This window comes from Radiomyces spectabilis (genome assembly GCF_025331425.1).
Source record: "Radiomyces spectabilis strain NRRL 2753 chromosome Unknown BYT42scaffold_9, whole genome shotgun sequence".
NCBI lineage: Eukaryota > Fungi > Mucoromycota > Mucoromycetes > Mucorales > Radiomycetaceae > Radiomyces > Radiomyces spectabilis.
In genome coordinates, this window is record NW_026251934.1 from 510505 (window position 1) to 535178 (window position 24674).

At 44.9% G+C, this 24674-nt stretch overlaps 11 protein-coding genes across 11 annotated transcripts; 4 read left to right on the plus strand and 7 right to left on the minus strand.

Annotated features, from left to right (window-relative positions):
* Positions 1-555, minus strand: BYT42DRAFT_399335 (nucleotide-diphospho-sugar transferase). The gene is made up of 2 exons (XM_051563388.1): positions 282-555; positions 1-207 (listed from the first exon to the last, which is right to left on the minus strand). Exons 1-2 carry the CDS (start codon positions 463-465, stop codon positions 62-64), a joined length of 330 nt encoding a protein of 109 aa, XP_051421567.1. The 5' UTR covers positions 466-555; the 3' UTR covers positions 1-61.
* Positions 514-1633, minus strand: BYT42DRAFT_499334 (glycolipid 2-alpha-mannosyltransferase-domain-containing protein; the record flags this gene model as incomplete). The annotated part of the gene is made up of 3 exons (XM_051564633.1): positions 514-779; positions 848-987; positions 1101-1633. The coding sequence occupies 3 exons, from the start codon at positions 1631-1633 to the stop codon at positions 514-516; spliced, it is 939 nt and encodes a 312-aa protein (XP_051421568.1).
* A 338-nt stretch (positions 1634-1971) lies between these two features.
* On the plus strand, positions 1972-3875 carry BYT42DRAFT_399287 (nucleotide-diphospho-sugar transferase). Its single transcript, XM_051563387.1, has 6 exons — positions 1972-2450; positions 2530-2776; positions 2844-2980; positions 3049-3328; positions 3394-3557; positions 3622-3875. The coding sequence occupies exons 1-6, from the start codon at positions 2111-2113 to the stop codon at positions 3723-3725; spliced, it is 1272 nt and encodes a 423-aa protein (XP_051421569.1). The 5' UTR covers positions 1972-2110; the 3' UTR covers positions 3726-3875.
* A 532-nt stretch (positions 3876-4407) lies between these two features.
* On the minus strand, positions 4408-7264 carry BYT42DRAFT_399399 (SNF2 family N-terminal domain-containing protein). The gene is made up of 15 exons (XM_051563389.1): positions 6910-7264; positions 6787-6855; positions 6616-6725; positions 6536-6550; positions 6386-6472; positions 6195-6291; positions 6009-6128; positions 5856-5956; positions 5465-5783; positions 5221-5395; positions 4998-5151; positions 4872-4935; positions 4628-4778; positions 4476-4568; positions 4408-4415 (listed from the first exon to the last, which is right to left on the minus strand). The coding sequence occupies exons 1-14, from the start codon at positions 7166-7168 to the stop codon at positions 4526-4528; spliced, it is 1764 nt and encodes a 587-aa protein (XP_051421570.1). The 5' UTR covers positions 7169-7264; the 3' UTR covers positions 4408-4415; positions 4476-4525.
* A 4-nt stretch (positions 7265-7268) lies between these two features.
* On the minus strand, positions 7269-10522 carry BYT42DRAFT_575919 (kinase-like domain-containing protein). The gene is made up of 6 exons (XM_051569000.1): positions 10047-10522; positions 9647-9956; positions 9521-9553; positions 9124-9426; positions 8028-9017; positions 7269-7968 (listed from the first exon to the last, which is right to left on the minus strand). The coding sequence occupies exons 1-6, from the start codon at positions 10389-10391 to the stop codon at positions 7445-7447; spliced, it is 2505 nt and encodes an 834-aa protein (XP_051421571.1). The 5' UTR covers positions 10392-10522; the 3' UTR covers positions 7269-7444.
* A 1116-nt stretch (positions 10523-11638) lies between these two features.
* On the minus strand, positions 11639-12172 carry BYT42DRAFT_575925 (uncharacterized protein). Its single transcript, XM_051569001.1, has 2 exons — positions 12006-12172; positions 11639-11930 (listed from the first exon to the last, which is right to left on the minus strand). Exons 1-2 carry the CDS (start codon positions 12024-12026, stop codon positions 11712-11714), a joined length of 240 nt encoding a protein of 79 aa, XP_051421572.1. The 5' UTR covers positions 12027-12172; the 3' UTR covers positions 11639-11711.
* Positions 11932-12770, minus strand: BYT42DRAFT_399687 (uncharacterized protein). The gene has a single exon (XM_051563391.1). It carries the CDS (start codon positions 12661-12663, stop codon positions 12085-12087), a length of 579 nt encoding a protein of 192 aa, XP_051421573.1. The 5' UTR covers positions 12664-12770; the 3' UTR covers positions 11932-12084.
* BYT42DRAFT_399572 (uncharacterized protein) lies at positions 12727-16243 on the minus strand. The gene is made up of 7 exons (XM_051563390.1): positions 15653-16243; positions 15493-15576; positions 15296-15422; positions 14378-15215; positions 13411-14292; positions 13310-13344; positions 12727-13228 (listed from the first exon to the last, which is right to left on the minus strand). Exons 1-7 carry the CDS (start codon positions 16114-16116, stop codon positions 13100-13102), a joined length of 2559 nt encoding a protein of 852 aa, XP_051421574.1. The 5' UTR covers positions 16117-16243; the 3' UTR covers positions 12727-13099.
* A 1342-nt stretch (positions 16244-17585) lies between these two features.
* On the plus strand, positions 17586-18497 carry BYT42DRAFT_594477 (eukaryotic phosphomannomutase; the record flags this gene model as incomplete). Its single annotated transcript, XM_051570772.1, has 3 exons — positions 17586-17675; positions 17748-17859; positions 17935-18497. 3 exons carry the CDS (start codon positions 17586-17588, stop codon positions 18495-18497), a joined length of 765 nt encoding a protein of 254 aa, XP_051421575.1.
* Positions 18498-20486: 1989 nt separating this feature from the next.
* Positions 20487-21032, plus strand: BYT42DRAFT_499333 (uncharacterized protein; the record flags this gene model as incomplete). The annotated part of the gene is made up of 2 exons (XM_051564632.1): positions 20487-20581; positions 20696-21032. Coding segments are annotated over 2 exons (432 nt in total), but the record flags the coding sequence as incomplete, so codon positions are not given.
* Positions 21033-22615: 1583 nt separating this feature from the next.
* On the plus strand, positions 22616-23305 carry BYT42DRAFT_575942 (uncharacterized protein). Its single transcript, XM_051569002.1, has one exon. The coding sequence runs from the start codon at positions 22674-22676 to the stop codon at positions 22917-22919; it is 246 nt and encodes an 81-aa protein (XP_051421577.1). The 5' UTR covers positions 22616-22673; the 3' UTR covers positions 22920-23305.
* The last annotated feature ends 1369 nt before the right edge of the window (positions 23306-24674 follow it).

Genomic DNA, 24674 nt, shown 5'->3' on the forward strand with positions numbered 1-24674 from the left:
TTTGGCGGTTGGAACCAAAGACATAATTTATAAAAATAAAAATAAAAAGTCTATACAACGATCAATCAGACAATGGTTCTATATGTTCGGCATGGGCTAGAGCAGGATCGAGGAACAAGTATCTTAAAAAGTCTGTGATTTCATACATCGATTCATCATCATCCAAGTAGTCCAACAAGGACGGCGTGCAGCTGGCTGTATGGAAATCTATCCGAAATTTTCTGCTATTCAGTCCCCCCCTGTGTTTCGTGATGGAACAATGTTAATTAAAAAAAAGTTACCAAAACTGGATCGTATATCGCACATGCATTGTTGATAAGTGTTCAAACTGAAAGGGCAATGGCTCACATCACCATACATGTAACCAATAGAATTGAAGAATTGGATTTCCGCCTTTTTCAAAAACATGGCTGCCGCCATCGTAATCACCGGGGCCTCGCTCCATCTGTTATAGCGCAATTTCATTAAAATGAAAATAAAAAAAGGCAGCCCATTGGATTATTCTGAGATTGGTTACCTTTCATAGAAAAACCCTCCTTTACGGTCTAAAAAGGCAAAATACTTTTGGTACGCGGTCGATCGCAAAAACGACAGATCCACGATTTGGAACTGCGATAACAGAACACATCGATTGTAGTGGTTACTTTCATCCACCATCCACGGCATAATTGTCTCGTTTCTTGGAAGCACCAAATCGGATGATTTTTTCATGAATTCCATGGTAAATAACCATAAGCTGAGCATAGTATCTTGATGTTCTTTTTGACTCTGCGTAAACCCTATTGTATTATAACAAGTCATTATGAGATTCGTTTGCTTTCTTCATAGCGGTCATCCACGAACGGACCTAGCACTTTTTTGTGATCGTACATGTATTGAAACGGATCAGTCTCCATTTCGCAAGTATATACCGATCCAGGTTCAATGCGCCATGTATACTGAACATTGGCAAACAGAGGATGATGAAAGAAAAATCCAGCATGATATCTAAAAAACAACAACAACAAAAAGGTCGATGATAAATATAAAAAAGCTGCAGCGTCTTTTTCGATAACGCCAGTGGCCAACTTCTTCTCTTTTTTCCAAGAATAAATTTTTACCTGGATGTCTGACGAAAGGCCAAGCTGTCACCATTGGGTATTCGGTAGATGCTCATGAATTGCATGCTTTCTTCGGCTTGCGAGATATCGATCCATCCAGGATAATCCCATACCAAAGGATCGATTTTTCCAAAGTAAATGGGCGATTCTGTCGCTTTGGATAGATATTTTCGAAATTTGTCAGAGTAATACTGATTGCCGAGTACAATAATGGGATAGCGCTTATGCCGATTGAATCGATCTTCAAGATTCCTGAGGGTCATGCGCGCTTGAACCAGATTTTCCTTGCGCACCACCATGTAGAAAGCACCGCGGACCGGTAAATGATCCCATACTTGCATAGGAATGCTGTCATCGACTTGAGTGTAAGGACCCAAATTATGCACCTTTTCATGCTCCACCTCCGGAGCTGGTCGGATCCATGGCAAGTGACGAGGATAGTCGCCGCTATCCGATAAATCCGTGGTACGAGAGTCCGTTTCCAGTGGATGGGGCAAAGATGGTCGGTCCTGATCATTCAAACTGGCTTCCATATCTGGTAATTCAAAAGGATCGTTCCGATATTGAGACATTGGTATTCGATGACGAAGGTAGAGCATCAACAGAACAGCCGATAGAAAGAAGACCGTGAGACGGACCGACAGCGTACGTCGTCTGACACGGGCGTATTTCTTGCCATCATGATACAATTTGGGCGAAAAGGCGCCTTCGTCAGGACTCAATTGAGGCATAGTAATAAAGCGAAAGCGAACATTCAGACTCTATACAAACAAATAAAAAAAAAAAAAGTGAAATACATAAAAATTCAAAAAGGACATATCTCAGACTTGCCCATATTAAAAAAAAATAATTATGCGGGAGAACCTCAGGGCATGCATCTCATTGGATTGACGATGGTGAATGATTGTCATAAAGATAATAAAACGATGCTGATCCGCATGCATCGTTAGAACACAGACGGCTCTTTTTTTTTTCCCTTGTCGCATTCACGTCTTTGCAAATTCATCATCATGGCAGTGTTGACCAAACGTTACTCATGCCTGATATTGCAAGGTGTGATTTTTCTGTACGTTATTGGTTCGCTCGTGTACGTGGCCCATCGTCACTTCAACAATCCGCAAGGATGGAATCCATCCTTTGGCCATCGTCGCCCTCAGATACGTATCCCCTACAATCCATCTTACGCAGATCAACCGTCTTCCTACACCATCGGTCCATACCATAATCCCGAACAAATGGTGATTCAGCTTCCTGCACCTGGAAATACGACGCAACGTGTGAAAGCCGGGTTCGTCAGCCTGGTGCGAAATAATGAACTCATTGGCATGCTTTCGTCCATGCGTGATATGGGTAAAACACTAGATAAAATAGGGTAAAGAATGCTTTCAGCCGATTGAACGGAACACTGATCATTTTTTGCAACTCACAGAGGAACGGTTTAATAAAAAGTACAACTATCCTTGGCTTTTTCTAAACGATGAACCATTCACCGACGAGTTTATTGCACGTACCTCAGAAATAACAAACGCCAAAACTTATTACGCACTGGTGGACAGTTCCATGTGGTCATACCCACCTCACATTAACCAAACATTGGCAGCAGAAGGAAGAAAATTACTCGAATCTCTGCCTTATGGTGACAGTGAAAGCTACCGTCACATGTGCCGTTTTCAAAGGTAAAGCGACACAGATCTACGAAAAAGGAGAAAAGAGAGCGGGTTTCACATGTTGTAAAACATACAGCGGTTTCTTTTGGCGCCATCCCATGCTTCTTGAACTCGGATGGGAATACTACTGGCGGGTTGAACCTTGGGTACGATTTTACTGTGAGCTCGACTATGACCCGTTCTTGTACATGAAAGAAAACAACAAACAGTATGGTACAATCCAACCTATCCCCTTTTCTTTTGCAATAGTTAGGGCGCAACTTCTCACATTTTTTCGACAGCTTTTACCATTAGTTTTATCGAGCATGGTGGCACGATTCCCACTTTATGGAGTGCTGTCAAAGAATTTGTGCGCTTGTCTCACAGCAAAGGCAACCGGTATTTCTCACGTCCCGCCAGCGACTCATTGTATCGATTCATCACCAGTCCGACCGCCGAGGAATACAACATGTGTCATTTCTGGACCAATTTTGAAATTGCTCGTGTAGACCTGTGGCACACCCAAGCTTACCAAGACTATTTTAATTTCTTGGACCAACTCGGTGGATTCTTCTATGAAAGGTCAGTATGTCGCACCCATATGTCAATGAAGAGAACCATGCTCCTTATATTGCACACATTTTTAGATGGGGTGATGCGCCAGTGCATTCAATTTTCGTAGCGTTGTTCTTGCACAAGGAGCAAATTCATTTCTTTAATGATATCGGCTACCGTCATGCCGAGTACGAACGTTGCCCGGATCAGGAAAACCTGCTCAAGCGTTGTTACTGCAATCCCGCCAAGAGCATTGGTAAGCTCGAGTTATACCATGAGATGACAAAACCCTTGTTTGCTCACGGATACCAAAACCATAGATTTTGCGGACCCTATGAGTTGTCTGAACCAATACATGGATGCTCAACACAGTCTACCAGAAGAGGACCAATTGACTGTCAGTGATATTATGTTACAAACTTGAAGACTTTATCATTTTATAAATCGCTTGACCGTCAGGCTCTTGTATGATATCAGTAAAAGCAGACAACAGCTCATCAGAAACAGATTGCAATTATATATCATAGAAATTTTTAGTGCAGTGGCAATGTCCATGACAGACAAAGCAACGGACCATGTTACATCTTGATGTCTATAAAGCAAGATTACTTACAGCGCCACCTTTCGAACGACTGTAAGATGGTGGAAAGCCTTTCTTTTTATTTTTGTTTTTTATTTGTTTCTGAAATCGGGAATTGTGGGAACAAATTATGCTGAGGAATGAGATCTACATTATATACAACAAAAGAAGCCATGATTATACTACAAAAGAAGCGAATGTTTTTTTGGTTCACGACAGGTTGTCCTTGAAGCCAAATGCAATAACCTATGCCTTTTTTTTTTTTGTTAAGTCGCATTTGCTTCCTCTTGTTGAAGATCGTCCATTCTATCAACAACAGATTGGAATAGTTTGCTCTATATTTACGAATTCAAATGATCAGGATCCGCTTTTCTTTGTTCGTTTTACATTGATAAAGAATCTGAGGATCGTCTTTTACCTTTTTCTGTAAAATGTTGTCCATTAAATCTTCTTCCAGAGTATCCTTGATCACCACTGTATGAATAAATGTCTGCTTGTATTGTGTCATTCGATGAATACGTGAAATAGCTTGATCTATGTCGCTACTGTTAGATGACAAAAACACAAGTGTATCAAGACCCTCACTCAACTTACCCATGGTGGCTACGAAAAAGTGTAAGAAGATAGTTTTGTAAGCTAGAGGATTAATTGGTTATGATGAAGCTTCGCCAAATACCTGGATTCCACCTACGGATTTAGAATACCATCAGTCAATTTGTTTGGCTCATCCCACGGCGGTCACTTACCATCGGTCAAGTAGGACCATATAGTTTGCTCTTTGAAGATTCAGGCCTACACCGCCCGCTTTCAATGATAACAGCATCACGCGAACTTCGGCATTGTGATTAAATTGACGCAAACTGATCGTTCTGGACGTATTCGACATATCACCGTGGTCTATATAAAGTCAAAACAGCGCAAGGATCAGTCCCTGTATTTTTTTTTTTTTTTTTTTTGCAAGATGGTATGGAAAATCTTGGGAACACTTGCAGCAATTATGTTTAATGTCGATCGATGAAAGAACAGAAGATATCAATTGCAAGAAATCGGCAAACTATCGATTTGTCAGTAAGGATGGTGTCGGCGAAAGTGAACCTCGTCATTTTTTTTCTTTACCTGGGTGACAACGACAATTTTGTCGGTATTACTGGCGCTGAGCGTCTTTTTGAGAAAACCAATGAGCCAAGCGACTTTGGTGGAATGTTGAATAAACGGTAGTTGCTGCAATGCCTCGAAATCCGGCATATTTTCCACCGATGCAAATTGATCACTAGTTGCGAAAAAAAGTAGGGTCGGTCAAAGCTGAGAAGGGGGCAAGCCAATTTTATATCACACTTACTAGAAGCTTTCAATGATATCAAAGACTTCCGCCAAGTCACCATCATTTTCAAACGCTCGTTCATTCTCCTCGCCTGCGGTGATGCCCAAGGTTTCACACACCATATCCTCGCCTTGTTGTACGGTAGGAATAAGATCCGGGAATTTGCGTAATAACAGTTGGTGATGACTACAAGCTGTGCCATAAAAAGAAAGCAATTGAGCAAAAAGATGTTCTCTGGGTACGCATTGTCTTTGCGGTATACCTTGTTTAAGACGTAAATACAACAAAGTAGAAGCAGTTCGTGCTGTTTCCTCTTGATTGGAGTTTCGCCACCTGGAGATCTGATGATACAGCAGCCGTTCGAGGTAATCGTACAAAGCTCTTTCCGCTGGTGAAAATTCCAATACGACACGCTGCTCTTGACGTGGAAGAATGGACAAGGTAGACTGTAATCTTTGTTTGGTACGACGAATCATATGTTTTTGCAACAATTCCGTCATATAGGACACGTCTTGTCTCATCGACTTTGGAATAGTTATGTCAAGAAATTGGAAGATCGGGTACAGTTCCGAAAGCTCGTTCTAAGATCAGGCTCAGTTGAGTTTTCTTACATTGTCAAGTCGCAAAGCAGGGAGCAGATCGTTGTCGCTTACCTGAAGAGGAGTACCGGTCAAACACCATCGATATTTAGACTTGAGTTCCAGGACCGATTCAGTGACGAGCGATCGCAACGTTTTTATTTTGTTGGATTCATCTAAAGAAAACTTAGGACCTGCTGTCTCACGAAATTTCCTGAAGGGTCATACCCAGCACAACGCGATGCCAATCGGTGTCGATCAAGGGAGAGACGGCGTTTGTGTAATGGCGATTTTTATATTCCGCTCTCAATCGATCGTATGTGGTGATCACTACACGAAAGAAGGATTCTGTGACAATGGACGGCTGTTAATATTCCCCCATTTTTCCTCTGTCAACGAGCCTGGCTGACTTACGTTCCAACAGACAGCATGTTTCTTCGCCATAAATAAAATAAGGTAACGATCCGTAGGTGGTTTTGGTGCGAATTTCCTCTGCCCATTGTTCTGCCACCTTTAATAGGCATTGTATAGTGAGTAGTTTTTTTTTTTTTTTTTTTTTTTTTTTTTTGCCCCCGGGTCCCTATTGTTCCGCAGGATCTACTTACACCCCGAGATGGCACCACGACCAAGGTCGGTGCTCGTATATTCAGTTTGGGCTGCTGTCGCATCATTACACATAACATTTGCAATGTCTGTTGCCAGTCCAATTACTACTCACAAGGTTCTCTATTGCCACATTTTATCCGATTGCTTACTTTGCCCAAACCCATCTATTTTTGTCGTGATCAGTGATGCAAAATCTTCAGGGCCATTCCATTCACACTCGGTTCCTTACATCGTCCGCTAAAATGCCACCGCGATACATTCTTTCCATACGTATCATTCGTTGCACACCTTCTTCTTGATGCGTTCGTAACTCAATATCCGGCCGAAGACTGGCATGAACTGTGGACATTCAGTAAGATATCAGGAACCAACCAGGCGATCGATATAGCTTTATTCGTACCTGCATTCAAACTCACGTCCGGCAGCAAAGAGACATCCTCTGTCGGACTCACGAGCAGCTGATCCTTGTCTACATTGCCGTTCAGGTTGGGACGTTTCACGAACGTAACTCGCCCAAACTCACCTCTGAGCCAGAATGCATCCTCAGTCTCGTAGTAGGTGCCTCCCATATCCACGTAAAAATAATATACAACGTTGCGTGACCATTCTCGCGGAAATTGATCGCATAATCGCAAGAGGATCGCTTGCAGAGAATCGTCGCGATGAGCGTGGAATAAAAGGCCAGGTGCGTCCACTCGAGACCGGACGACAAGACGATACGTATTCTTGCAGCCTTCCCGACACTTGGTACAGACCATAATTTCAGTCGACCCAGCATTCATGGTGAGTGACAGGAATACCCGAACGGTTCAAAAAAAAAGGCACAACAAAAAAAAAATCACTCAACTGGGAAATGGGGGCATTGATAAGAAAATTGTGGATTGGCGGAGTTCCACTGAAATTGACAGGAATTCAAGCTGTTCTGGGTTTTTTTAATGGACAATGGACGAGATATTGGGATTGTGATAAAATATATAAAGTAAGATGGTACTAGTACAGTTACAGGTAGAAAAAGGTATATCAAGATGTATCTAGCGAATAAAAAGAAATTGGTAGCATTAGGCTGAACTCTTTTTACCGAGTTCATCCAGCAGAGTGTGATAGATGTTTCGATACGCTTTCGCCCGCAGGGTGGCCTTGGTGGCTTCATCTTCGGCTTCTTTCACTTTGATACCTAATCGACCACCGGCCCACCGCGCTTGATAAATCATCACGGTAAACTTGAGTGGTTCTCGGTCTTCTGTCATTGCCGACGGAGCGTTAGGAGATTCATTTTCGTGACCTGCCGGTTCCTGAGTGTGGACATCGACTTCGGCCAGGATTTTCAAAAACTTTTGCCACGTGGGGTACGGGCATACGCAATCAAACGTAAAAGGTTCATCGGTAGCTTGGTGCGCGATAATCTCTAGGGAAGGAAACAATCGTGCCAGCTCTGCCATCATATCGGAAGCTCGTACCCGGAACAGATGTCTGCGATTGAAGTTAAACAAACTTTTTGGATGAACTCCCACTTTCGGGGCCTGTTCGTTTTTTTCATTTGAACTGCCAGAACCGGTCGTCACCGATGTAACCATTGCCGTCACTATTTTCGTAAGACAAGGTCAGTATTGAATTAACAAAAAAATCGCATAGGAGGGTTACCAAAATCATCTTCAATGAAACGGGGGTGCGTGGTGGGTGCATGGTTGGCAGCATTGAATCGATGGCCATCCATCGCTGTTTTTTCGCGAGTTATCAGTGGAGACGGTTCCGTTTTGGCGAAACGGTCGCGTTTTCGATCGCTGAGTGATTGAGATCGTAACAAGTTGAACGTCTTTTTCAGAGGAGCTGACAGAGAGGAGGCGGGCGAAAGTGTGGGTACTTCCAAGCGATCTTTGTCATCCGAGGAGGGAGAGTGACTTGCAAGGATGGATCCGAATCGTTTGGCGGCACTTTTACTTCGTTCCAGCAGTTTGGATGGACGTTCGGTTGGGTTCTGAACGGATTTGGCACGACTGAGAGGCCGAGTGGCCAGCCTGGAAATGGCGGGTTCTCGATCAGCGGATTTCACGGTACGATCCGTCTTTCGTCGCAAAAGCGAACCGCCATATTTGAGTTCCGGGCTCAGACGAGGCGCGGTAGCAGGTATTGAATCGAGCGATGCAAGATCGGGACTGATGGTGCGAATGAGTCGTGCTCTTTCGTCATACTCCTTTCTTTCCTTGACGAGATAATAGATGGATACCAGGGGATCATACATGGCTGGCAATGATTGCGGGTCGTCCGATATCTGCTGTTGTCGTTGTGATCGTTTAATGGACCCTGTGCGTCGCCAACGTGAAGGACTAGACGAAGGCACGGTATGCTGTAGATGATAATTTCGTTCCACTTGGGCTGCCGCGGATTGATATTCCGTCGACGACAAGATCTGTTCCAGCCGATGGCGAATATCCTCTGGCGAACCCCAACCAAATCCATGCATACCTTCCACGACTTCCATATCGATCGATTGGATAGGTTGCCGATGAGGTAAATGGTTGCAAATCGGTTCATCGTACCCTTTGTTCATCCACGGGTGATCACGTACAAACGATAACGATTCACGTTGCGCAGGATCCACCACAAGAATTTTTGACAATAAATCCACGCAATCTATGAACGAAAAAAAAAAAAAAAAATGGACCGGTCGAGAATTTCATGGCGCGTCAATTTTTTCATAGGAGCACCTCATAACGTCTTTTTTTTTTTTACTGCTTACCTTTGCTGAGATGCTCTGGATATTCGACTTGTCCTGCTTTGATTTTTTTATGTAGCGCCGGCAGACTGGTATCATCAAACGGTACGCGTCCACAGACAAGGACGTATAAAACGACACCAAAACTCCACACATCGACTTCCGGGCCCGTGTAATGCTTGGCTTGCAGTAATTCCGGTGCAGCAAAGTAGAGCGAGCCGCAAAAAGTGTTTAATAGTCGATTGGGCGAGTAGATGTTGGATAACCCAAAATCGATAATTTTAATTTCCTCGTCCTGCGTGATAAGGATGTTCTCAATTTTTAGATCTAAAAAAAAAAAAAAAAATGGAGACAACAAGACGATTAGCGATAACAGGCAAGTGGAGGCGTGGGGGGTTCATTTAAAAATTATTTATCTTACCTCGGTGCACAATGGAATTGCGGTGGCAATAATCTAGAATAAAAATGGACGGATGGTGAGACAAAGAAAAAAAACCAAAAAACGTTGTTTTCCGATAGGGCGTGTGGCGATCCGTCGTCGTCATACCTAATGCGCTCACGATCTGGCGGGCAAATTTTCTTGCTTGCTTCTCTCGTAGTTTTCCGTGACTGATAATGTAATCGAGCAGTTGACCGCCATCGACATATTCCAGGAACATGTAATACTGATCGCCTTCCGTAATCCACTCTTTCAACTGGCAAATATTGGGATGACGCAATAAATGCATAATAGCCATTTCTCGTATCGTGCGCAGTTCACGTTCTCTGGGTGCATCTTTCGGATCCTTGCCTGCCGATTCCTCCTCCCCTGCGCCAAGGACGGCCAAATCCACTTTGGGCATGATTTTAACCGCATACTACAAATAATCAAAGAAGTGTGGTTGGTCATGAGATCATCCTTGACCCATCCGCCTTTCCCAAATTGATACAAAAAAGTTGTATATTACCTTTTGATGATGTGAATCGGTGATACACTCTGCAAGTTTGACTTTACCCATGCTTCCTGCTCCCAGCGTTTTTTGGTGAATTATATAGTTATGTATTCGTTGGACCCGCGACTTTCTGGATCCTTCACGTCGAATGGTGGGGTTGTCTGACGATGGTCTGGTGGTACGGATGGTCGGTTGATCTGATGATGGCAAGTCGTTGGGCAGTGCTGTTGTTCCTTGGTCTGTACACGGGACATGGTCGATGAGACGGTGATGTGTATGTGTAGTGTCCATGTGTTCGGGAACGTGGTGAATGGCAACGGAAGGATCTAGTGAGGGTAAAGAGGAATGGGTATAGGTCATGATGGGAGGAACAAGCTGGCCAAGAATTGCAACAGCAAGCTCATTGACTTCTTGTTTTGTCTTTGTGTCACCTGGACCGACTTGCCAAACCGTTTTTGCCCTCGCAAAAAAAACTCGCTCCAAATAATTTTTCTTCTCCGCACCCAAAAATAAAACATCCAAAAAAATTTAATTATCTTTATTTTTGGGTGTCTGTTTGGGTTTGGCTGTTGGGCCCCTTTATCAAAAAAGACGACCTACCTTGTTTATTCTTGTCGCGAATATGGAAGAGACCAATACACGTGGAGTGCGTGTTGTGATAATGAATCAGTGAGTATGTATCTGTCATTTTCGGCGTGAACGAGCTACTGCGATCGTTACATATCATACAGTATACCTTTGGTTCTCTCGGACAATACGACATGAACTGCGACCAGACGTGTTTGGACAAACAGGAGAATATATCAGTAAGGCCGCGAATCTTTTTCTCGAAATAATATCGACTGATAGCATTGCAGTGGAGAACTTTTTCGCTATTCTTTGTGGCACGCAAGCGTATGACTAGTCATCATTGAGAATATGATATTTCCAGTCAACTGTTGGCGACCAGCGAAAAGAAAAAAAAATATCCACCTTTTTGTTACCGTGTTGGATTTTGGACCTCCAAGACGGGACGTTCATTGAAAATGGCACCTTTCTTTTTATTTTGTTTAATTCCTGCAATGGCCTCATTTTGGATGCTTTTCTTTCTTTGCAACTCAATGCATGAAAGTCTTCGAGCCACAGTGGTTGGAGGCCAGAGACTCCTTTCTATCAGCAAGACGCACGAGTTTTTGAATCGATGGATTACCTTGTAGCATATCATCCATCACATGATGGGAGATCATTTGAAACAGGGATTGTGTAGATGAAAAAAAAACGACACTATCCAAGCACGCGGTAACCTTAGCTATCGTGGCTAGATAACCCAGTCAAACGACCTAACAAAAGGCTATAATGCCTATATCGCCTACAGCGCCTATAACGTAGTGCTTACGTGAATAAGTGGAGCTGTTGGATGCTACACTTTGATGCAATAGTTCGAGATACTACAGTTTGTCGCGGAGCCTTCGGTTCCATATCAAAACAATGTATCAAAAAAAAAGAAAAGAGATCATCCATCTCGTCATCTGATTGTATATGTTGCGAGGAAGGTGTGACGGTTTCGAGCATAACATGAAAAGTGAGCCATCATGAATCAGGGTTGGCTCAAAAAAAATAATTTTGATGTGCAAAGCGATATGTCTCATGGATGAAAATGGCGACGATTCCAGTCGTCCATGATGGGTATGTCCTTGGTTTTTATTTTTGATCACTCTTGGAATGGTTATTTTGTAATCGAAGGGTCCCCTCTTCCTCGTCACGTACAATACATGCCCGTCGTTGACCGGACCATTCTATATGTCGCTTCACAAAAGTACACGTAGGAATGACCAGTAAATTGGACTCTTCAGCCCACTGAAATCCCTGCTTCACCAACAGATCGCCCACCCCTTGATGCCGAAATTCTGGCGGAATTTCCTAATTTATATCGTGAATCAGAAAAAGACCCGTACCCACTGTCTTGTACATTTTCTGTGGACAAGTGATACTTACCGTGTGATAGAATTCCACCATTTTTCGATGTCGTGTAGGCAAATAACATAATGCCGCTAGGTGTGAGGAAAAAGGAAGTTCATGAGCACAATGGATAAAGTGGGTAAAGGAGGTTTTTCTTTTTCTTGGGACGGAAAAATGTACCTAGACTTCCTTTGGTATCTAGTGTGACCTTGAACATACACCGATACACATCATGGACAATATTGAGAGCGTCGACGGAACGCCGCCGCCGAGAAATGGTCGCTGTGTATTTGGATATCGGGGCCGTAGTGGATTCTGGCAAGTCGGCGTGGAATCGAGGATGAGTCAGGGACAGTTTCCCGCTGGGATAACGAGGTCGGGTCGTTGAGGAAGATAGAACGATAGGCTGCGGCAAGTGAAAAAGGGACCCATGTTCCGTCAGTAGGGATGGTAGCAACGGATCACTGGCGGTAGTTACCGTGAGTGTATTGGAATAAAAGCGAGAAAAGGGGAGAGCCGTTTTCAATTTTTGGCTGAGGCTCTGTTGCGTAGGACGAGATATAAAAGAAAACGACGATGGGGTCAATGATGAATGGGAACGATGAAGCGGGTGTCGAGGAGTGGACCCCACATTGGGGTCATCTTTAACCAGACCCGTCGGTGACGGTGATCGAGAACGCGAAGTTTTCACCATGTGGGTATGAAGATTGCAAGAAAATAAAAAAGTAAAAAAAAAAAAAAGAGGTAGAAACGGTTTTGGTACAAAGGTAAAGGGAAAGGTAAGGGGGGGGGGGGAAGACGGGAATGGCGATAAAGTAAGATAAAAGCGAAACGCCTTCTTTTTTTTTTGGGCACTTCTCTCTTTCTCTCGCTCTCGCTTTTTTTCTGTCTTTCTCTGCTTAGAAAGCTATTTTTGGGCAAATAAAGAAGTACGGGAAGAAGGAGGTGGTCTCTCCATCTTTGTATGGTTCTTTTTTTGGTCCCTTTTTTTTGTTTTCTCATTCAATGCCGTATTCTTGGTTTCGTGTGTGGGTATGTGTGGGTATGTGTATGCTGACTCGGCCCTTTGATTTCCGTTCCTGGTTTTTCATGTGCTGAGTGGACGAACGAATTGGTTGTGGGTTCCATGCTCAGCAGCGACAGGATAATTTGCCCATGTAGTAACAGATGGTCATTAATAGAAACATGATCGATAGCTGGGGACCCGTAAACCATAGTTCTTCACTAATAACAAGTACACTGTGATCCTTCTGCACATACTAAAAGAAAAAAAAATAAAGAAATTTAGAATGGATTGATGAACTGAAACGTTTCACGAACTGGATCATGCTTGTTCTTACTTTCTCTGAAAGTGCCTGCGGCAGAAGGTTATGTACTACGATGTGTGAAATTAATACTCCTATTTCCTCTTTTTTTTTTCGCTCAACGGAGGGCCACCTACTTGTTTGTTGTGCTGATTCGGACGCCTGGCTTTTCTCAATGCGGAAATCGTCGCTTTCTTCCAATTCTTGGGGGCCAGACGACCCCGCACAGACCATACCGGGAGGTAACTTCAGGGGTTGTTCATTGCAACTGAACTGCGCGATTTGGCCGGGAGGACACTCAGTGTTGGGTATTATCTGAACTTCCACTCGTTGTCCATCGAGACTCTCTTTGTCCGTGTACACTCGGATCCCCATCAGGTCGGCCCTCAATTCCACACGAACCCCATCCGATGGTCGCGTGACAATGTGGTACCCGTTCGCATACATGCTGGCATGTGTGCGAATATCCGTACACCAAAGCAATCGATTTGTTTGATGCTGTCGTGAAGGTTCATGCTTGGCCGTGTATGTGATGCGGTAGGTCTTTGTTTTGGAATCAAAGATTTCCTCTCGCACTTTGCCCGCCACGCGTCGAATATAGGGAGGACATCCATGTTGCCGGAGGTACCACTGAACATGGTCCAGGCAAGCCGGGACTTCGGTGGTCAGTAATCGAATAATGGCGGGAGGTAGCGGCATGTCGCCTCCGAGATCCATATGACATATAAATGTTGTCTTGATGCCTAATAATTTACCCATGTCATTCTTTTCCGGTTGCAACACCCAACCATAGATCAACATGCGGCCTCGAATATTCGTCTTGGTTTCCAAAACAAGGTTATCCGATACACTGGTGCTCGCCACGTGAATGGTCCCAGAAATAGCATCGCTCTCGATCGTCGTCAATAAGGCAAAGTCTCGCGTATGAATAGGGAATACGCTTTTCATCTGAGTATGCATCAAGTACTCTTTTTGTGAAAATCGTTCCACAATTTCCCCTGATTCGAAAAATTCATCCCCTGAAAGAAAAAAAAAGATATTTAAAATCACCCGCCTCTCGATTGACAATCCATTTTTTTTTCTGTTCGGTTTACATCAACTTACATACTTTTCGGGCACCAAAGCTTTGCACGACCGAACACACTTGTTCGGCGCTCCATGCATTACCGATCATGCCATCCGCACGTAGGATAGGCAAAGCCGATCCTTGAACGGATTTGGAATACAGTTGGGTATTATTCCGTTCCCCGTGCTGTTTCCATTCATCCAGGTCACTGGAAGCCAGTCGTTTCAAGGTTTCCATGCATTGCTTTCGCACAGAACGATGTCGACTCGGTGGATAAAGTCGATGACTGGTAGAAGATTCGGTGGTGGCTCCATTGCTTTTCTTGTCGTCTAATGTCTCTGAAGGAGTCAATGACGAGGAAGGGATGGAAGGAGAAGCGGTCAGTGAGGACGATTTTTCCGCTTCAGCAAATTTGATGTGACGCTCGGAAGAAGGTGGACGGGTCGTGGTTGTCCCCGCTGCTTGCAAAGACGATAATCGTGGGGGTGGTGGATGGTTAAGGATACTTTGGGGTGACAATCGAGCACGACGCGCTGAAGGACCGAGGGTGGGTGAACTTTGTGCGGGATGCGAATTGCTGAAAGGAGACGGACGGGAAGGTGGACTCGATGACAGGATGGAAGGTCGTTTTCGCAATGTAGAACTAGCGTACGATGGCCGACGGTGGGAAGCATCGGATGTTTCTTTCATTTGCGTCCGTAATCGTTCGGCTTTACGTTGGAGGTAAGCATCAATGGCGGCAATCACAAGCGGACGTCGGGCCAGTGATTTTTTGGTAAATCCGGGAATCCACCCTTTGACACGTTCCTCGGTGATAAAAGTCACTTTGGTGGAAGGCGGATTGGTATGCAACGGCTTTAATATCCATCCTTGCAACTGCAAAACCATTGGAATCATCCCCATTCAGTAAAACCAGCAGTATTAGGCTTTGCATATGCATTTATGCGCCAAAGTACCTTGATATGATGCCGGCTTTTTCCCGGCACTGGCGGGGCCTGCGAGGTCTCTACACTGGTGCACGCAAAAACAATCACACCATCACTGGAACAATCAATTTTTTCCACCACCGTGACATCGTATGCTCTATTTAACACCACCTTCTTCAGGAACACGTTTCATGCAAAAAAAGATGCAACAAGGTGAGGTAATTTACCTTGAGGAATTGACCGGATAATATGATTCGTATGTCAAGGAGGTTGTTTCGTTGAGGTTCTCTATCAAGTGCCCTTGGTCAAACCTAACAGCAACGTCGATTCACAGTATGCTTCAGTTTCATCAGTTCCATCATTATGAGCCATTCGCATTTGGCTTACTGTTCATCCCACAGCTTGCGCATGCCCACAACGTAAAAGACGGACTGGGGTGAAAATCCTTGAATGACAGTTTCGCCCTTGAATACGGCGGATTTGGCCTTGGACGATTTTTGCAGCATATAAACAACGACGCCACTTTTGTGTTTAAGCGCTTTTTTCCACCCATCGTCCTTGACCAGCTGTTTCACAGCCACCACCGCTTGATCGGCTTGATTAACGTAGTAAGAGTTGGATTTGAATACGGGCGGAGTCCACGGCGCGACATTGCCGGATACTTTGGGTTCATGATCGTCGTCGTCGCTAAAAGGATACGCTTTAATAGCTGGCGCCTTGTTGTTGTCCACATCCGACTCGGCTTCGGTGGCAATACCACTGTCGCGATCGGGACCAGCCAACACTTGCAACATGGACTGAGAATGGGCCTGCGGGATTAAAACTTTGGACGTGTCGGTGGGCGATCTCATAATGCAAGGCAGTGGCACCGTAAAGCCATGGACAAATTGGAGTACACACAGAAAAAAAAAGTTGGCTTGTGGTTTCCGTTTTCATCGATCCTTGTACGGATTTCTCATTCATTTCCTGTCCAATAGCGCATGTCGTGTAACGAGGAACAGATCATTTGGCTCATGGTGATTACTGTTTTTGGAGAGAGAAGCAATTTATCTGAGCAAAAAAACTTTGCTTCGAAGAATATATTAATTACGCATCTTTCCAGCTCTTCATTTAACTTTTTTCCCTTTAAAAACCAGTCGATCTGATGTTATGAATTCATCCTGCGGACGAGGGTTTCGGTTAATGAGTTTTACAGGATCTAACTCACGATGAGCGCAGCATCCTTGGATGCAACTGTAGTACCCCTGCAGAATAAAAGACCAAGCACAAGGGCAGGGGCATGCGTTAGGTTGAACCTTTTGCATATTCTTCTTTTGCTAAACGTAACACATCAAGCGTGGGTTCTGCATACAAGAAGATAGACTTGAATTTGGCGGGGTTTCCAAATAAAGTTGCCAATGTGGCCTTGGACTGAGTTTACAGCAACGAAATGAACTAACAGAGGATTGCTTTTAAAAAGTCCGTTGGAGTTACAATTGAAATATGCTTATACTTTGTACTTTTTGAAAGGCATGTGCAGCATACATACCGAATATTTTCTCTCCGTCATGCATCTGTTCTTTTTTCTGTAAGAGAGAGTCATTCCTGATTCGCGCAGAACTATACGATAGTGATACGTGGCAGTGGCCTCGTTCGAAATTATGACACGACGTGTCCATATCTCTTGGACGTGCCATAAAGAGTTTGCGACAAAGTTTCAAAAGGTAAACAATAGGTGCCTTGAAATTTTAGTGCATTTTACATTACATTTCAACCCGACTGTTGCCTGAGTACCAGCTATGAGATTCAGCGGGGCTGACTTGTTTTTTGTTCCTGATGACGGTGTTCAATGACGTTTTTTGATGATCTGCGAAAATACAGCAAGTCCGATGGATCGCTGCCACTGGAAAATGATCTGCAAAAAAAAAAGAGAAATCAAACAACGTTTTGTTCGGATGATCGGATATACAAATGATAACATGTTTCAACATCGCTTCAATAGCTCATGAGCTGATAGTTCCATTGTTCCTATTTTATAAAGAAGTATGATAGATGCCTATATTGTTTATTAGGTGTACCTGAATTGTGGCTTAACATGGTAAGAGGGTCCAATGATGTATTGCCAAGGTGAGATCAACCATTTTAGAGCCGTTCTTCAAACTGAGATGACGGGTGAAGAAAAAAAAAATTGCTAAAAATAAGTCGCAGTTTCACGGGAGGGAACACGAAAATGACGCTCATTGGGTGTCGCTGGTGGACGATGGAATTATTTTTAAGCAAACTGAACGCTTTTGACGGATTTTTTGGTTCCACTTCTATTCCACACTGTCACTTTTGAATCATGTCTCCCATTACCGATTTCTCTGGACGCAAATACGCTGATACTATTGTCCTTTTCGACGTAGACGGTACCTTGACTCCTGCGCGTCAAGTAAGTGATGAAAGAGTAATAAAGTGAGCTTGTTGAATCGGTTGGCTGATGCGGTGACTTTTTCTTGATTAGACCATTTCTCAGGAGATGCGTCAAGTGTTGGCTGATTTACGCAAAAAGGTGGTGATTGGTTTTGTTGGTGGTTCTGATCTTAGTAAACAAGAAGAACAACTTGGCAGTGCAGGTCAGTCAGTGTAACAGTGGGGAAGGGGAGGGTAATACCAAAAAGACGAGACTGACAAAAGTGATGACACTGTAGTGTTGGGCGATTTTGATTTTTGCTTTGCGGAGAATGGTTTAACGGCGTATCGTCTTGGTGAACAGTTGGCCTCGCAGAGCTTCATTGAATGGATTGGTGAGGAAGAATATTCCAAACTGGTAAACTTTATCTTGCGTTATATTGCCGACATGGACTTGCCAAAGAAACGTGGCACATTTGTGGAATTCCGTAACGGCATGGTCAATGTGTCGCCTATTGGCCGCAACTGTACACGCGAAGAACGTAATGAATTTGAAAAGTTTGATCTGGAAAGAGGCTTGCGACAAAAGTTTGTGCAAGATCTCAAGGCCGCATTTCCTCATCTTGCTTTGACATATTCTATCGGAGGCCAAATTTCGTTTGATGTGTTCCCCACGGGATGGGACAAGACTTACTGTCTGCGTCATCTGGAGCAGCACGGATTCAAAACCATTCACTTTTTCGGTGACAAGACATTCAAGGGCGGTAATGACTATGAAATTTATACCCATCCTGAGGTGACAGGACACGCCGTCAAGACCCCAGAAGACACCATGCGCCTCCTTGCTGAACTTTTTCCCTAGAGAAATAAATCCTTATCTTTTATAATGGAACAATCAACGTGAGTCCGATTTGCAGAAGAATAGGTTTTGGGAGGGCGATAATATGGCATGTCAAAACGAACCGTGGGTTGGGGCACAGCCGAGTTTTCCCGTTGTCGCACAGCCAAGCAAGGAGGTGTGTGTTATTATTTTGTCTACAAATGTGGCTGGATGCTGTGGGCATGGGCATGGGCCTTGGACGTAGTTGTGTAGTGGATGGCGTACTACGTATCGAATGGACAATACCTTTTACCTTATTATATGATGGTTGGAAGAGATAGAGATGTGAAAAAAAAAAGTAGGGTGTGAAAAGTGTTGATTGTAGGATGTGTTATGGATAAATATGATTTGCAACCTATGACCGTCGGAACATGACCGGCCGGTTTCCTTTCTTTGTTTCCCGTTAAACCTGTAACGACTTTGTTTTTCTCTTGCTGTTTCTTTCTTTTTGGTTTTTCGTTCGTCGCCAACTGGATATAAACAAAAAAAAAAGGATCGCTATTTTTTACCCTTTTCTCAAAACCATACCGCTTTCTTATCGGTTTGTTCCTTTTTGAACTCTTTCAGTTCCCTTGGTTTTTATCGACATCACACAAAACACACGCGCATACGCTTCCCGCATTTTTTTATTTCTTTCTTTTACTTTCCTTATCTTCCCGCTGGTATCGTTTTGTTTGCCTCTCTCTTTATTGAAGAGCGCATTTTTTCGTGATGAAGAAACGGTATGCTGCATCTGTGTACAGTCAAAAGAGCACGGCCAGTGCCAAGAGCGGGCGATCATTTTTATCAATGACGGTATCCGGCATGATATGGCCCTCTTTGAAAGAGGACGACACCGGAACAAGCACCATCGACGAAACAAAGTACAGTTTATGGAAACAATTCAAAAACTGGATGCCGGCCACCAAATCAAAGAAGCCCAAAAAGCCCAAGGATACACTCTCCCTTGCTACCTCGGCTTCCGTCACTTCGTCGGCATCCTCCGTCACCAAACTAAAAAACTTTTTGAACGGATCGCCTTTAGCTGTGATCAAGCTTCGTTCCAATCCAACAACCCTACCAGGCCAAGACCAGACGATCGTCACCTCGTCTCCTTCATCCTCCACCATACAAGAAGATGTAACCACTGCTACGATGACCACCGCCACCCAGGAGTCAATGTTGGATTCGTCGTCAACCACCGGCGATAAATCCACCAATACCGCACCTGGAACTCGTCACACACGTGGAGGAATTTTGATGAATCGAGATGGTGATTCCGCCGAACTGATTGCTGAGCGCAAACGGAAACGTCGCGAAAGACGACAACATTTATTACGATTGCAGCAAGTGTCTTATTTGCACAGCAGTCCGGTGCCTTCAGCCGACAGTTCACGACGGGTGTCCAACGACGACGGCGGAGATGAACCCAGTGTGAAAGACGAACTACAGGCTGAAACGCCAACGAGTCAGCGTCGTCGCCATGTGTATTTCGGAGAATCGGTCACCCTACCTTTCGAAACCTCCTCTTCCTCGACTTTACTCTCCACTCCCGTCGATGAACCTTCCCTCACCCATCCAGATGACGATAAGGACGGGGATCTAGTACCACAGGAGGATAAGTATGGTCTATTCAACCCAAGAGTGACATTTGTGGAACCCAGTCCTGTACCACGATTTCGTAATGTAGCGCCCGCACCACCTCCTTCCCCACCTTACCTCCATGTTGTGATCCCCTCACATGAAGACTCGGCAGGAGCGACCCATCCGTATTCCCGAGATAGTATCATTGCCGATACAGACACAGTCACCAATGATCCCGATGCACCCACGGTGGAACTCCAACCCACCGTATTCACCACCTTATCAGCCACCTTGCCATCATCTTCATCACCATCGTTGACCGAAAAGAATACTGCGGAATCCAAACCTGGTCTGGATGAAACGGCCGAAATATTATCACTTGTAAAGCAACTGCCTTGTCGTCACTTCAAACGACCCAAGCTTTGCTTTTTATCGCCCTTGCGACGTGGGCAAACTTTGACCTTTTCTCTTGAGAACGTGGTGCCCGAAGACCATGTGATTGTGTATAAATTCCTGACCAGCAATGCCCACCTTTCCCCGCTTCGCAACCGACGCCGATCGTCGGCTTCCTCCACCTCCACCTCGGTCACCTTGAACCAGTTTGAAAGAAAAAAAAGATCCAGTTTCTCTTCCACATGGTCCGTGAACACCACGGCCAAAGAAGCCGCCATGATGGAACGTTACTTTGTTCGGCCTAGCGCAGGTCGGATGGTGGCCGATCATCACACCGATATCATGTTATTTCTCAATCAGGTTCCACCGCTGAATCCGGGCGAAGTTCTCAAAGACAAAATTATTGTACGTTGGGCCGTCATTCAGCGGAACACCCAGGTCGATCGATGGGTACAGAATTTGTCGGAATCCACAAGGAGGAAATGGCTGGAAATGGTGGCAGAGCGATGGCCGGATCAAGTCGTCTTACGGGAAACCAAGATCAAAATACGATTCGTCTAAAAACCCTTTTTTTCTTTCCATCTCTTTATTGTATTCTCTGGGCATTTTGACAGCACGCTTTTTTTTTTGCTGTTTATATTTTTCGATCAATTTATGTAAATAGATTTCATATCACTTTTTTTTGTGGTTTTCACTTATGGAAGCTTGAACGAAAAAGGATAAATAACAATTCATTGATTACCTTGTATGGTGCGAACCTCACCAAATATATTTCTCACGGACGACGTTGTGCCCGATGATGGTTGAATGACGCGGCATACAAAACTACCGAAAGGGGCGGGACGTTTTGCTCGGTGATGATACGAGACACACCTTGGATCTGCAAAGTGGACAAGTCCGGGCAGTGGTTCGATTTGTTCTTTTTTTTTTCTAACACGGGCGGGGTACAAATATGCTTGTAATTACGGTTCATGGACATCCACTGTGTATGTGGATGACAACAAATGCTCGCTTTCACAATAGAGGACGCATGATAAACCATATTGCTATTGAATGCACTTTATTGCATTGAAATGATATCCAATGGATGGTCTTAATTTACAAGAAGCGTACAGTAATAAAAATTTGAACAAAGGTTACAAGGCCTAGAGGCCAAAGTATTAAGAGTAGTGGTAGTTTTTTGAATTCCTTTCTTTTTTCCCTTTTAGCTTCGGTTGCTGGGTACTTGGCCGCTCAGAATGCGAGAAGCATGATTCGTCTGTTGATGAGTAAAAAGGATGAATGGAGTTAAAAGTTAAAATCTTGTTCGTTAATATCAATTAATTTCAACTTACCTGAACCGATGAGAATCGGCGCATTTCATTGGGGTCGATGGACATGCGTTTATCGCGGCCCAAAAGACGACGACCAAAGTTGCGGGGATGTTCGAGGGCACGGAGCGAATGGGTACGGTTGCGATAGTAACGAGCCGAGGCGCTGGTGGAGACGGCCGAAGGTCGGCGGGAAGGACGACGGCTTTCGACATCGGTGCCGGGCTTGATGGAAGGACGGAAGGCACGTTGCATGGCAAACTTGATCAAATCCAATGGCACAAACCATACAAAATTCCAAATCCAAGCAATACCGGCCCACGTCCATCCACAGCCGCGGATCTGCGTAAAGCCCCAGTTGGCGTAAACAGCAATAAACGTTGCCACCAACTGAGCCACAATGAAAGCGCACATCAGGATAATCGAAGGTCGTTCCAAAAAGAACCAACTTTGCGAACGAGTGATGAAAATTAACGCTTGCGAGATCGTCGACACCTGAAGATAGATCACCGAGTGAAGAATGGGATCGTTTTGATCCGTGAACTGGGTCACGCCAAAGTGGCTCTGGAAGAAGCTCGTCTTGTAAATCACGGCAAAGAAAGCCACCGTCGAAGCCGCCAAATAGAGACCGTACACAATGGCATAAGAGAAAATTTCTCTCAGGTCCCATGAATTTGGATGTGGCGAAGGTTTGACACGATCCTTGGAAATGGTCATAATCGTGCCGTCGTTCAGAATGGCCAAGATAAGCACCATGAATGGCGGGAAATCGTAACGGAAAGCAAACACGAGCACGGCAAAACCCACCACGACACGAACTGTGACCGAACATGTATAGATGGAGTAGTTGCGCATACGCTGGAAAATCTGTCGCGAGTTGATCAAAGCTTCAATGATGACGGAAAGACCCGGTTCGGTCAACACAATATCGGCCGCGGAACGAGCAGCATCGGACGCATCGGCTACCGCGATACCAACATTGGCCTTGGACAAGGCCGGAGCATCGTTGACACCGTCACCGGTCATGGCCACCATGTGGTCCATCTTTTGCAATCGTTCGACGATTTCGTGCTTGTGCTCAGGATACACGCCAGCAAAACCGTCCGCACCCAGAACCAGTTCATCCACTGTAGAGTAACCCGAGCCAGGGGGTGGGCCTTCTTTCAGTGTCTTTGACAAGAACATGTTATCACCCATGCCGAGACGACGGCCGGTTTCTTTTGCAATAGCCAGTTGGTCACCGGTGATCATCTTGACTTGCACGCCCAATTCCTGAGCGCGATCAATGGTTTCTTTGGTATCCGAGCGAGGAGGATCGTAAATAGGCAACAGACCCACCAGACGGTAGCCTTTGCCTTCACCGTCAACCTTGCCATCCGGCACTTCATCGACGGCCACCGCCAGCGAACGCAGACCACGACGGGCAAATTCGTCGACATCGTCATTCAGAGCTTGGATCTGCTCATCGGTCTTGTCGCGCGTGCACAGATCCAGAATAAAGTGGGACATACCCTTGGTAGCACGGTACGTCTTGCCGTCCTTTTGATAAGTGATTTCGGTACGTTTGATGACGGGATTGAATGGCTTGAATTCCAGTTCCTCAATATCGTCACGGGCCGCTTTGGGATCCGGAAGCGAATTGACGATACAGAAATCAATGGCATCCTGATTCTCCATGCGAGAAGCATAGGCCGAAATACGAATAATATCATCACCATCGAATTCGGCATAACGTTTGATGGTAGGTTTATCGACGATCAGTTTGTTCAACGTGAGTGTGCCAGTCTTGTCCGAACAAAGAATGGTGACAGCGGCCATTTCCTCAATGGCGGTGATACGAGTTACGATGGCTTTATGTTCTGCCAGTTGTTTGGCACCGATGGCCAAGGTCACGGACAACACGGTAGGCATGGCAATGGGGATACCACCAATGAGCAAGACCAAAAGGTTGTTGATACCACGTCGATATCGGTAGCGGAAACCAGCATACATGACGAGAATTTCGGCCACAAGGAAAATACCGATGCTGACAAGACAGAAATTACCAATCTTGGCGAGAATTTGTTGCAAGTGACCGATATCTTCACCGGATTCGCCCACGAGTTTGGCTGCGCGGCCAAAGAAGGTGTTGAGTCCGGTGCCAATGACGACCGCTTCAGCTTCGCCTTGCTTCACGGTGGATCCGGAGAACACTTCGTCGCCGGCGTCTTTGCTGACAGGCAACGATTCACCCGTAAGAGCGGCCTGATCAATGCTAATATCACCGTGAGCTTTGATCAAACGACCATCGGCAGGAATAACATCGCCCAGCTTGATACTGATCACATCACCGGGGACCAGTTCGGAAGCTTCCATGGTCTTCCATTCTCCGTCACGTTTGACTTTGCATTCGGGAGCGAGTGAGTCCATCAAAGCTTTGACAGCATTACCGGCTTGACGTTCTTCAAGAAAACCAATGACCGAATTGGCCAGCAACAGGAGCACGATACCGATAAAGTCTTCCCAATCCGGAGGTTGGCCTTCACCGTTGGACAGCGCAATAGCCACAATGGCGGCGGCCTCCATAACCCATGACAAAGGATTCCACATAAACCCCAAGAACTGGAGAATTGGGTTGATTTCCTTTTGCTCCAACTTGTTGGGCCCAAACTTTTCCATACGAGCGCTTGCTTCATCTGATGTTAAACCATCGGTGGTCGTCCTTTAAAAAAAGAGAGAATGGGAGGGAGAGAGTTCCCGAATTTAGATAATTTATCCCCAAGAAGGCAATTTTGGTTTGACGTTGGGGGACTTACTGCAACAAGGTAAATACATCACCGGGTTCCATAGTAGACAAGTCGAATTTGTCCTTGTCATAGAGTTCTTCCACGGTCAAATTCTTCATATCAGGCAT

Bases quoted from the DNA above. Each gene is read 5' to 3' on its own strand.
- BYT42DRAFT_575942 (XM_051569002.1), top strand. From the start codon at position 22,674: ATGATGACGGAAAGACCCGGTTCGGTCAACACAATATCGGCCGCGGAA.
- BYT42DRAFT_399335 (XM_051563388.1), bottom strand. From the start codon at position 465: ATGAAATTGCGCTATAACAGATGGAGCGAGGCCCCGGTGATTACGATG. The intron at 208-281 runs GTAACTTTTTTT...AATTTCGGATAG, and splicing joins CGATATACGATCCAGTTTTG to ATTTCCATACAGCCAGCTGC.
- BYT42DRAFT_399687 (XM_051563391.1), bottom strand. From the start codon at position 12,663: ATGGTGAAAACTTCGCGTTCTCGATCACCGTCACCGACGGGTCTGGTT.
- BYT42DRAFT_575925 (XM_051569001.1), bottom strand. From the start codon at position 12,026: ATGGTGGAATTCTATCACACG. The intron at 11,931-12,005 runs GTAAGTATCACT...GATATAAATTAG, and splicing joins TGGTGGAATTCTATCACACG to GAAATTCCGCCAGAATTTCG.
- BYT42DRAFT_575919 (XM_051569000.1), bottom strand. From the start codon at position 10,391: ATGACCTATACCCATTCCTCTTTACCCTCACTAGATCCTTCCGTTGCC. The intron at 9,427-9,520 runs GTAAGATAAATA...TTTTTTTTTTAG, and splicing joins CAATTCCATTGTGCACCGAG to ATCTAAAAATTGAGAACATC. The intron at 9,018-9,123 runs GTAAGCAGTAAA...TTTCGTTCATAG, and splicing joins TCCAGAGCATCTCAGCAAAG to ATTGCGTGGATTTATTGTCA.
- BYT42DRAFT_399572 (XM_051563390.1), bottom strand. From the start codon at position 16,116: ATGAGATCGCCCACCGACACGTCCAAAGTTTTAATCCCGCAGGCCCAT. The intron at 15,216-15,295 runs GTACTTTGGCGC...ATGGTTTTGCAG, and splicing joins AAAGCCGGCATCATATCAAG to TTGCAAGGATGGATATTAAA. The intron at 13,345-13,410 runs GTAGGTGGCCCT...CACACATCGTAG, and splicing joins CGAATCAGCACAACAAACAA to TACATAACCTTCTGCCGCAG.
- BYT42DRAFT_399399 (XM_051563389.1), bottom strand. From the start codon at position 7,168: ATGAATGCTGGGTCGACTGAAATTATGGTCTGTACCAAGTGTCGGGAA. The intron at 5,784-5,855 runs GTAAGCGACAAC...GCCTGATCTTAG, and splicing joins TGACCGGTACTCCTCTTCAG to AACGAGCTTTCGGAACTGTA. The intron at 4,569-4,627 runs GTAAGTGACCGC...CTAAATCCGTAG, and splicing joins ATGGTCCTACTTGACCGATG to GTGGAATCCAGGTATTTGGC.
- BYT42DRAFT_399287 (XM_051563387.1), top strand. From the start codon at position 2,111: ATGGCAGTGTTGACCAAACGTTACTCATGCCTGATATTGCAAGGTGTG. The intron at 2,777-2,843 runs GTAAAGCGACAC...TAAAACATACAG, and splicing joins CACATGTGCCGTTTTCAAAG to CGGTTTCTTTTGGCGCCATC. The intron at 3,558-3,621 runs GTAAGCTCGAGT...CCAAAACCATAG, and splicing joins CAATCCCGCCAAGAGCATTG to ATTTTGCGGACCCTATGAGT.